Genomic DNA, 12,232 nt, shown 5'->3' with positions numbered 1-12,232 from the left:
AAGACACTCATTACAACTGTGAAATACTCTGAATTAGTTTCTCCTTAAAATAGCAGATAATGCCAAGTTCAAATAAAAACAATTTAGTTAGCATTTTGATGCTTTTAGAAGGTAAACATACTATGCAACTAGATTTTTCACCAAATGGGTATTTTTGTAAGGATGAAAAGTTAGGGGGCTCAAATACTAAATGCATACAACAGCTGGTTTAGATTAACTGTGTCTGTGAGAGATCAATTTTTAAAGTCCCATCTGCTATAATAATCTTTAATATAACGAACAAGCTCTCAAGTAATTTTAAAAAACATTCAGAGGTTTGCCTAACAAGTTTTAGCCTTTTTCTTTTGAGACTCTGCCCCCTACAGGAGATGAAGTATTCCTACCTGGGGTAGGAAACCAGTATTCAAGCTGCAATTAAGGAAAATGAAAAGCGACCATGTGTAGCACGAAGCAATTGAATGTAGCATTTTCCAATGGAAGGGGTACTAAAATGAAATTTAAAAATCTCTACTTTGGAATCCACCATACTACACAAATTAGGACTGACCTCTCCCCACCCCAGATTAGAAAACTACCTGCGCCTTACAGAACTCCAAAACAGAGCATGAAGGTAAGAGCTGAGCAGAGCAAATGAGTTTTAGATTTCATTTCTCCTGCCTCCTGGGTTCCCTATTACCACCCATCCCCAGCCAGGCCAAACTGAATGAGGACATTTAGACAGCAAAGGGAGATACCCTACCACATGGAACCTAAAGCAGTAGCCAAAAAGTTCTATCCCTGCCCATTATGTAATCCTTCCCTCTTTTTCTCTACTTAGTTTCCTTCTCCCTGCCTCTTCTCACCTTTGTCTTCTTCCTGTTTTCATTTCTCCAACTGCTAGTATGTGATGGACCTGCTGAATGCTACCTCTACTTGCATTTCTCCTTCCACTGAGGGCTAGAAACGCTGCTAATGTAGTCCAGAATGTGGGCAGTGCACACTCCATCAGGAAGCAAACTTATAAGAGCAAGGTGAATTAGGGGTCAACTATGTGACAATACTTGTGTAATCCCTGAGACTTTTCTTCCTCCTTTTACTAGACAGTTTCCCAATTCAGCTATTCCAGTCTCTGCTTTGAAAACTAAGCAGAGCTATTTATTCTCCTTGACTCCAATAACACAACGGATTTGTTGACCCTATCAGCAATCCAAACCCACAGAAGTGTATCATAATTCCAGAATCTTCACAGAGTCAGCATCAATAAATTATTGTTGGATGACTGAACTTTGAAATATATGCACTGATATAAGACACTAAAGGAGAGCCTGGGTGGCTCAGGGGGTTATACCTCTGCCTTCGGCTCAGGTCATGATCTCAGGGTCCTGGGATCAAGCCCCATATCAGGCTTCCTGCCCAATGGGAAGTTTGCTTCTCACTCTCCCTCTGCCTCTCTCCCAACCCATGCTCTCTCTTGCTTTCTCAAATAAATAAATAAAATATTTTTTAAAAAGAACACTAAAATGTCAATAATTTCTAAAAGCTGTGGTAAAGCTAGTATTCCCTTATTTCGAAAAATTTTGCAAAAGTAGCTGGCTGACTTATCACAAGGTCATTCACGCCCGCAGATACATGCATATCACCTAGGAAGGCTTCTTACCAGCTCAGAGTTGCTGGTGTCCCCTACCCAACTCTGCAACTTTCTGCTTCATAGTAACTGCGGCCATCCAGAGAACGCACGGATGATCCGCTTAATTGCCTCTTTAGGTATATTATTTGTCAATAGAAAAGGCAATCATCCCAAATAACCTAAACTGAAATTTGCATCGTGCCACCACTATTTGGGTTTTAACGCAGAGACAAGCAAAAACTGAAAATTTGGTCTTGGCTGGTGGTGAGCTTCCTCTTCTTTTTTAAAATAACATAATTAAATCTGATACACTTGAATTAAAATCTTCCAAGTCAGGTTTCCAGTTAAATTACCTTCGTGGCAAATTTACCTTACAGATACACTTCTTGTCCAAACTGTGGGGTTTACTGAAAGCAAAATAATTTCATTTAGTTTATAGTAGATATATAGATTTGGTTTAGTGAGGGTTTTATTGTCTAGTTTACTGGTTGGGGGAAAAATGAAAGGAATGGAAAGTAGGGGAGAGAAGCGATAATAGGGTTTTAAGAAATAACAGATGACTGGCCGTGAACTCTACTTTGTGCCTCACCCTTCCACAGCAATTCTAGAGGCCCTGGCTTCCCCAGGATGAGGTACAGGCCTACCGTGACTCAGAGGTCATCTACTGAATCATCATCTACCCTGCTGTTAGCCACCTCCAGATTTTCTGTCAAGGCTGACTCTAGATTCTACCTTAAGAGGATTTGACAAGGTCATGATCAATGACAGTCACCATGAACATTTTTCTTCCCTAAGGAGTGTCAGCAGACAGCTTTGGGCCTGGATATCTCCTTTGAGACAATTTGTGACAGCCACATTCCCTGTGACCTTTATTTAAGAAGACAGAGGAAATGGAATCATGGCAGACACAAGAAGCCTAAATTCTAGGCTGATTATACTTCAGCGAAGTCATTTTGACTCAGTGGGGTATATCCTATCTGCTTCTACTTACGTCACCAGATGGCATAAAGATAGATGTTTTGATGTAGCGAACTCCTTGAAGGAGATGCCTTTTAAACAAGAGACCCACTGAGGGCTGTGACTGGCCCACTGAGGGGATTTCTAAAGTGAATTCCAATGGTGAGATTCAGGATTGTTCTTTAATAAGCTTTAGACTAAACCTTTGCGTCATACCTGCACATTTGAAACTCTGAGCAGTGAGTCCTCGCTCCAAAGACAAAGTTGTGAGAATGCTGAGGAAGCTGGTGGTCACAGACTGACGTTTGTTCTTCCTGAGTTCGTGCCCACCCATCTGATCCTTGGGTTTGCTTCTCAGGGTGACTTGCAGGTTTTGCTCTGAACTCCTCGCCACATTGGCTGCTGTTTTCAGAGCCTCCATCCACTCCTCGGCCCTCTGCCGGGTCTCTGCGCGGAGGCGGAGCACATCTTGAGGGAAGATGACTTGAAAGCAAGAGTCACAGTCGTCCAGGTTGTCCACCTGGACAGCCAGACACACGTCCACGTGGTAGCTTAGCAGGGGGTCCTCATCTAGCTTGCCGGGCTGGAAAGCCATAAGGTAGGCTCTGCTCAGCACGAAAGTAAATGCCTTCCAGTTGTTCTGGACAGTGAGCCTGTACAGCGTCCCTGACTTGACGATGTTTTCGTATTGTCTGGGGCTATCCAAGACAGGGGATGGTGCGAGCAGCTCACTGGATTTCTTCTGTAAACAGTGATTCTGTGTACAGTCAACGTGATGACCAAGTCCCGGTGAGTTGGCCGGCTCATCCTGCCGCCCTACGTAACCAGGCACGGTGGCGTGCACGACTTCCCAAAGCTTCTGCCCCCAGTCCAAAGCCTCCCACGGTGATTCTGCCTTTAACTGCAGCTGGGTGTTGTCATACAGAACGGTATCCACCAGCCTGGCCTCGAGGCTGCCCAAAACAGATATGCTCTGGAAGTGTGAAAGCTGGTAGGTGGCACAGAGGGCTTGATTGCCACTGCTGTCAAGGCTGTAGAAGTACAAGTTGTAGGGGGAGAGCTCTGCGTAACAGCTGTGCCAGTAACTGTCATGGTCCTTCCTAATCTCCAGGTACCCCTTCTTCAGAATGTTTGGGAATGCCTGCTTGTGTTCTAGAAAGGAAAAAAAAAACAAAGAAGCAATGTGTAGTAATTTATGAATATGAATGAACTCGATGAGATGAAAAAGCAGGCGCCAGAAACTAAAAAGAGATAGGAGAAGGACATCTTTCTGTTTCAAAGCAAACACAGTAGAAGCAGTACAATTTCAAGATAGTACAACTGACAAGCTGTAATTGGGGGGAAATTTCAGGTCTAAAAAACTTCACAAAGGTGGAAACTTGAAATTTAATTCAAATGTTACAATGAGTGTAAGATTAAGTACAGAGGGGGGTTGGTTTGAAATATCAGTGTGACATGCGGAGGTCTGTGTGGAAAACAGAAATACAGGAATAACTAGGATTATCCCCCATGGGCCCATGAAATAACTGTACTTCCCCAGGATTCCATGTTTTCTAGGAAACATTCTACAGAGCACCAAATACATAAAAAGGACATTTCCTCCTGTCACTTGACCTAACCCCTTGCTAATATTCCCATCTTTCTTTGGGTTAGGAAAGCCAGGAAGGGTCAATGGAAAGGACGGAGTGACAGAGCAAGAAGTGCACCACTGATAAACTCCTGTTTCTCAGACACCCCATTAGTCCTCAAGGCCAGTTCATGAGCCTTCTGTCTTATAACCACCTCCCCAGGCTTGACTCAACCGACTTGCTTTAGGTCTCTGCTTACATAGCAGTTCTCTCTCACCTCTGAGCCTGGATGGGCTTACACGGTTCCTGCTGCTTACAGTGTTCCTTCCCACTGCTTCCCCCAGCTACCACACACTTACCCTTCATCACTTAGCCATCCTCTCTTTCAGGAACAGAGTCTGTCCTGACTCCCCCAATCCCTCACCTACAAACACACAGCCCTGGGTCAGTAACAGGTATCCCTATCATTCCTCTCCGATGGGTTCCTGTCAGGCTGTAGTATAATAGTGTATTTAAATATCTGAACAATTAAAATGAATTCTGAAGTGTTTGAAGAAGCCTGTCCTTCCCACTGGACTGTAAGCTCTGCTGAGGACAGAGGAGATGTTTGTCTTTCAACCTTATTATCATAGCACATAGTACAATGCCTAGTATACAGGAGGCTCTTAAAAAGTACTTGTTGAATGAGAATTATAGCTCCTAGCACAATGCTCAGCATATAGTAGGTATAATTTCTTTCTCTTCCCCTGTTTCACAAGTTTATCTGGTTGTGCCATCTTTAATCAATACTTAGCTGCAATGTATGCAGGTTTAGTACTTTAATAGAAGGAGACTGTCATTTGGGAGTCATTTGGGACTTCCTGATACTTTTATCAGGCATGAAAATGACATCCATGCAAGAAGCAGCACCGCTCCCTGGTAGAGATTTCCATTTCTGAAATTTTCATTTCATTCTGTTTCTTAATTTCTTTACTAACACACATCAGAGGCAGTCATAAACTAATTGAGCCATTCCCTAAAGAAGACAAATCATAATCCCAAAGGGTATAATATCTGATCTTGGCTTTGGGGGGGGGGGGGAGGTAACACAGATCTAGATCTTAAAATAGCAAACCAAATGAGAAAAGGAGAGAAATGAGGCAGAGAAAAGCCAATTTTACCTGCTTTACATCTCCAGTCCTGACATTCATTAGTATTTCTGTGATAACTCAAAAGCCATTAATTTCTTGCAACCTACACTAATCCCTTTGTAGAGAGATAATGGATGCCTATTCTCAGTTATCTATCTTTTCTGATAATGCAATAAGGGAGGTAGTGCTGTTAGAGTCACTGCTGCTACCCCTCCCCCTCTCATTTCCATTAAGCGCTGATGGTAGTTCAATCTTTTCCATAATAAGACTCATAACCATGCGTCCCTCCATCCCCATCTGTCCTGTGACCCAATGGCTCAGCTACGCATCCCTGAGTAAAATAAAAACTACCTTTCTTGCTTTTAGCTAGGAATTTTTCTCTCCTTTTCCTTCCTCCCTGTAAGCTTTCTATAATAGCAAGCATGAATTAGAAATTCTGCTTTAATTGGGTCCAAGCCAGCAGCAGACCTGATTAAAAACTCATCTCTCTCTGGCTGTCCAAGCTAGGGTGGTAGCTGCCAGTTTGGGTGGACCAGGTTAGAAGTCCTGCCTGGGTGTCTCAAAAGTCCCCTCACCTTCTCAATGCAGAGTAAGGGTAGAGTATGTATTGTGTTTCCAGATTTTTCCCCCACCTGGCTCAGCCCTCTCTAAAGAGGTACATTAAACTGAGAGAGAAGAGATTGGTGCTGATCATAGGAAATGGCCCATTTTATAGGCTGCAGTCTGTAGCGTTAATTTCTTGAAAAAGAACAGTCAAGAAGAGAGCAAACGGGATCAGAAAGCTATCCTCTGGGGTGTGTGTTCCTCTCTGGAGGGTCTAGTTATATCAGACCTTACTAATATTTCCTGTGGGAAGTACTGATGTCTTTGAAATGTGGAGGGCGGAAGAACGACCATTTCTCTTTAGCCTCTAACAACTGCTACTTTCTGTTTCTATCTTAAGTTTATTTTTAATATTTGGCTATAGACAAATCACAAGGTATATATTTAAATCTAAGCTTTCATTAATTTATAGTTCAACTTTTATTTCCCCAGACCACATCATTTCAACTCATTTAATTAACGTCCCACACATTATTGTAAATTGTTCAATTTCACAAATGAGTAATGTAAAATCTATCTTAACTAATATCATAAATGATTCCGATGGAACCACTGACAAGGATTATCACTATTTCCTCAATTAAATAGGAAAAGCTGATCAAAATGAAATCACTGTACCCAAAAATTTCATATTGAAACCATGAGTAATTCCTTGTGAAAAAGAGGGAAAAAAACCCCGACCCACCCCTGAATTCATTTCCCCACTGCGTTCCACTTTGGCTGGTACAAAGACCCGGTCCAGGTCCTCTGCAGTGAAAACCCCTTCTTCCTCTTCTCGACGTCCTGCAGTACCAGTGCCGCAGTTTAAGGACAACTGCTTTACTGCAGAGGAAGGAGGGCACTGTCCCTATCATGCGCCTCATTCATCTCTGTACGGCCAATCTGCCGGAGTTCCTCTTTTGCTATTATTTCCTCTACCTGTTCTCAGAAAAGTCTCCTTTCTCATGGCCACCACCTTAATCAAGGTTTGCTTGTTTGTTTTTTATTGTGGTATAACTGACATATAACATTTTATTAGTTTCAGATGTACAATTCAGATGTAATGATCCAATATTTGCATATATTGTAAAATGATCACCACAGTATGTCTAGTTAACATCTACCAGCATACATAACTACAAAACATTTTTTTCTTGTTATGAGAACTGTTAAGATGTATTATCTTAGCAACTTTCAAATATGCAATACAGTATTAACTAGAGTTGCCATCCTGTAATTTACATACCAATGACTTTTTATTTTATAACTAGATAGTTGTACCTTTAAGACCTAATCCAGGTCTTAAATGAGCTCCTTCCTCTAGTCCTCCTCCTTCCTGGCCATCTCACACACTGTTACCAGCATCATGCACAGCCCCTCCCACCCAATAAAGTTCAAACTCCTTAAGACATTTTATTATGGAAAATTTCAAACACACTCCAAAGCACGTAGAAGAGTAAAATAAACACCCAGGGACCTATCCTTCAGCTTCGGAAATCAAATTTCTGCTATTCTTGTTTCGTATCTCCCACCCTTCTCTGACTCTGGCTTTTTTGGTTGTTTTGGCTTCAATATTTGAAAGCAGATTGCTAACACTTTACCATTTCTAGTGTAAATACTCCAAGGGGTATCTCTAATCTGACAGATAAAACTTGAATACACACACACACACACACACACACACACACCCCGCTTTCACACCCAACAACATGAATAATCCTCATCTAATCTACAGTCTATATATGATATTCCCAGATTGTCTAAAAAAATTTCTTTATACAGATGGTTTGTTCAACTTAGGTTCACACATTGATTTGGCTAATACATCTTTTAAATCTCTTTAAATCTATAACAGTTCTCCTTTTTTTTTTTTTTTCATGCCACACATGTTTATTGAAGAAACGAGTTCACTTGTCCTGTAGAACTTCCCACATTCTGGACTTGGCCGAGTATATCCTCGTGGTATTGTTCAAATGTTCCTCTGGTCCCCCTGTTTTCTGCCAACTGCTGTTTAGAACTTGAGGTTCATTTAGACTTTTTTTTTTTTTTGTCAAGAACATGTCACAGGAGGTCGTCCCACTTCTAGGGGTATTAAGATTGATTAGGGGGTTCAGAAGATGTTAGTCTGATCCCTCCATTGTAATTTTCCCCAGCGACCCTTTCACACAATGCAGGTACTTTTCTCCACTCCCCCATATTCCAGCCAGATGACCTGATGCTGTTTCCAGCACTCACCCCTCCCAACCTTTGTGCATGCTCTCTCACGGATCTCTCTGTCTAGATCTCCCCTCACGTCTGCGTGGGTGTGTTTTCCGCACACGAGGGCAAGAACAAAATCTTACCTACTCTTTTTTAAGATTCTACTTATTTGTCAGAGAGACACAGCACACATGCACACAGGCAGAGGGAGCAGCAGGCAGAGGGAGAGACAGGCTCTCCGCTAAGCAGGGAGCCCACGTGGGAGTCGATCCCAGGATCCCGTGATCATGACCTGAGCCAAAGGCAGACGTTTAACCGACTGAGCCACTCAGGTGTCCCAATATCTTACTATTCTTGAAGACCTTCTTCATTCCCTCTAGTTAAAAACAACTGTCTTCCCCTGAACCCCCAAGGCTCTACGGCTACACTACTCTGATGACTCAGATTTCAGATACTATTTCACATTTATCACGTATGTATTAAATTATGTAACAAAATTATTTAAAAAATCAGAAAGAAATGTAAAATGCAACAACAAAAAGTTTCTGCCTCCATACTCCAGCACCCACAATCCTCCTGTCCAGACTATATACTATTTGATATGAAGCCCTCAGACAACATATGAATGTCATAATATAAATAATAAGGGGAGGTATATTATATTTACTTACATAATTATATAATTGTTAAACAGTTACATACTTTCATTTTTATTACTTCATGAATTTTTCTCTTTTTAAAAACCAGCACAACCCAGATCGCAATACATGAAAGAAATATTGAGGTAATCTAGTTTACCAAGAAAATCTGGACTGCCTTAGTCAGCACAATGAATGAAAGTCACAAGAATAGGACTGCGAAGATGGGGAAATGATTACAATGAAAGACAAAGAGCAACATTTTAATGTTTTCAAAGAATTCAAAAGCCCAATGTGGTGCCAATATTCTAAAGCAAAGTTATCTAGGCAAATTTAAAGGACACATTTAAATTCTTATTACAAGATTAATAAATGTGAAAGGAAGCCAAAGTGGAGAGTGAAGTGAGACTAGCCACACACTACAGTGTAATACCATCTAAGACAAGCCTGAAAGGACTGCCTTTCAAAGTCTGGCAGATATGTTACATTTCTTCTGTGGTGGAAAGGGCTGGGGGCTCCTTTGGGTCTCCTGTAAATAAGAGCACTAAGACCCTCATGAGTGCTCCATCCTCATGACCCATGCGCCTCCCAAAGGCCACATCTCCTGATATCACCAGTTTAGAAGACAGTTCAACGTCTGAAGTTTGGGAGTGACATAAAACATTCAGACCATAGCACCAGTCAAACAGAAACTCATGGTGCTCAATTTCTATCACATCTTTAGTCCTGACTATTCATTCTTTTATTCATATAGTGGATCCCAAACACAACCCCCACAACAATTTTTCCATACTTCCTTTACTCTTCCCCAACACCGAATCCCACTGCCTCATTTTGTGCACTGCAGGGAGCTCCTTTGCACATACTATGCTCGGCTTCATGTCAGTCAGCGTTGCGCTACCCGATATCCTGCACAAGTGCTCCGGAGCACAGTGGCTAAGGCCAAAGGTGTTGGAGCCAATGAGCCTAAACTGAAATCATAATTATGCACTTACTGGCTTGAGACCATGGGCAAACTACTTAACCTGAGTCTCAGTTCTGTCATCTTTAAGATGGGCTATCATAATAGTACTCTTGTGAGAAAGAAATGAGTAGCTCTTAGAACAATGCCTGATACATCGTGAGTATTCAAAAGATGTTTCTTATTTTGGTCATCTGGTCTCAAAAGAATATTCTTGCCTCCTTGTTAAAGCTAACCCTTCCACCTCTACTCTGTGCCTAATTCCTTCCCACCTCTTTAGAATCTCTTCCTCTGCAATATCTAAGTATTATCCCTCCCTGAATCTCTTTTCTTCCTGTCTTCCAATACCCTAAGCTTTGTTGTATCTATTAAAAAAGCATTCACTTGATCCTACCTCTTGTCCAGCTCAATCTGTCTCCTTCCTTCAGAGGCCAAATTCTCACACTGCCTCCATGTCCTGTTCCACACAATCTGGGTTCTGACTACTGCTGTGACCTCATCTCACATCATCTAACATCCCTTCTCTCATTCCAGCCACATTCTTTTATGTTCTGTGAGCAAGCTGAGTGCAATCCACCCTCTGAACTCTGAGGCTGCTGTGTCCTCCATTTGGAACTTCTCTCTGCAGCCCCACTGACTTACACGCCTCCCAGTTTTTCACCTCAAAGGTGCCATCCTCAGTGAGGCCATCCTTTACCGCCTTCAAGAGCCCCCTCTCTATCTTATACTTTGCTTTATTTCCTTCAAAGAACTCTCTCCTTCTCCTTGAGGGCAGAGACCTGGATGTCTCTCTTACCCCTGTATACTCTGTGGCTGTCTCCATAAATATTTGTTGAATATATGTACAAAGGACTCTGCTAGAATCTGTGGACACCAAATGAATCAGAAAAAGGTCCTGTCAATAGATCTATGGCCCAATTAGAGCCCTTCTTTTTCTTTCTTTTTTTTTTTTTTAAAGATTTTATTTATTTGACAGACAGAGATGACAAGCAGGCAGAGAGAGAGAGAAGCAGGCTCCCTGCTGAGCAGAGAGCCCAATGCGGGGCTCGATCCCAGGACCCCGAGATCATGACCTGAGCCGAAGGCAGAGGCTTAACCCACTGAGCCACCCAGGCGCCCCGAGCCCTTCTTTTTCTTTTCGCAAGTCCCACTTTCTCTTTGGCCCCAGCCACCCTAAGTTTGGACCTTATCACTTCATAGCGTGAAAACTGGCCGAGTCTTCTAATTGGTTTCAATCCCTTCCATTCTTTCCATCTATCAATCCATCCTATACTGGGTTGGGGGTAGGTAGGCTGAGGGGAATCAATAAATAGCATTCCTTCACTCACCCAAGTTTTAAACCAATTGAGATTGACGGATATTGTCAGACCCATGGAGAACATCAGCCAGGTGGAGGATGCAGCTTAGGGATCCTCCTACCAATCTGACCCCTAGGACTGTACCTACTTACCTCTGAGTTATAAGCAGTACTGATTACCACAGATTACCCCTCCTGGGGACTGCCTATGAAAGGCTGATGGGTGGAGAGGAGCAGGTCTGGAGGAAGAGACCAGAGCCAGTGCTTTGCTGTGAGAGAGGCTGAGTTATACATACCCTGTTCCTCTCCGAAACTTGCCTGTAAGTTGCTATTCCCTGGGGATGGAGTGTGCAAAGGGAAGGAAAGACGCCAGGAGTGTTAGTCTAACTGATATCCCTTTACACAGACATAAAACTTATAGGAGAGGAGGTTCCCTGGTACCTACCCCACTACCCCCTCAACCCTGTTGACTTACATCCTTTTTATAAAATACCCCTTTAATTTTGACTTTCAAGTAATTTTCAAGTGCTTCTTTGCTAAACATATCACACTAAGTCTGTCTGTTTGGCTTTGAAGGTCCTCCAGGACCTCAGACTACAACTCGCAAGAATGCAGCCATTTCCAGTTTAGCCTCCCGGCCATTCCACACACATGCCATGTTCACCTCCATCTTGGTCTTGTGCTCAACCCTCTAAGCTCAGCCAAAGCATCCTTTCCTCAACGAAGACCTCTCTGACATTCTAGATTGTCTCTTTTCTTTATATTCCTAATTAACAAAACACAGTCTTTCAAGTCTTTGTGTTTCATGTTATAGTTTTCAACTGTATTTAAGCCAGAAACTAGGGGGAAAAGTTTTAAATAGTTGTAGGTTTTTGTTCTCCTCATTAGAGGCACACAAGGGAAGTGACACAGCCACAAAATACTGCAGGAACCAAAAAGGGGCTGTGTCTTGACATCTGAAATATGCTGCATAGGCCAACACAGCCATGGCTCATGGATACTTGTTAACAAACATTTATGGTAGAAATGAAGTAGGCTCAAGTGATGTCTTTTCTGAGAGCTACTTTGGAGACCTTTCTTTACAGGTAAAGGAAACTATCCCATTTGCTCTCCCTTCATAATAAACCCACGGAAAAAGATATATTATTTGTGAAGGCTCTTGTAGAAATAGACCTGTAACATATCTGGCTACATATTAGCTAGACAGACATACCAACTTAGGGATCTTTTCCATCTAAGTTCTTTGCTATGGGCAACGGTGATAAGAGCATTAGTCCATACAGTCCTGGTCAAT

General features: G+C 42.2%; 1 protein-coding gene across 4 annotated transcripts in view; it reads right to left on the bottom strand.

Moving 5' to 3' along the window:
* PLEKHM3 (pleckstrin homology domain containing M3) overlaps window positions 1–12,232 on the bottom strand; it is a 174,528-nt gene that overhangs the window by 132,624 nt on the left and 29,672 nt on the right. For all 4 annotated transcript variants that reach the window (XM_032859947.1, XM_032859945.1, XM_032859948.1 and 1 more), the window contains exon 3: window positions 2,780–3,715. In XM_032859947.1, the coding sequence (XP_032715838.1) occupies window positions 2,780–3,715 (936 nt within the window). The remainder of the gene's footprint in view (window positions 1–2,779; window positions 3,716–12,232) is intronic.

The sequence above is a fragment of the Lontra canadensis genome, unplaced genomic scaffold (genome assembly GCF_010015895.1).
Source record: "Lontra canadensis isolate GAN:19392208 unplaced genomic scaffold, GSC_riverotter_1.0 scaffold18, whole genome shotgun sequence".
Lineage (NCBI taxonomy): Eukaryota > Metazoa > Chordata > Mammalia > Carnivora > Mustelidae > Lontra > Lontra canadensis.
This window is presented reverse-complemented; position numbering and strand designations above follow the sequence as displayed.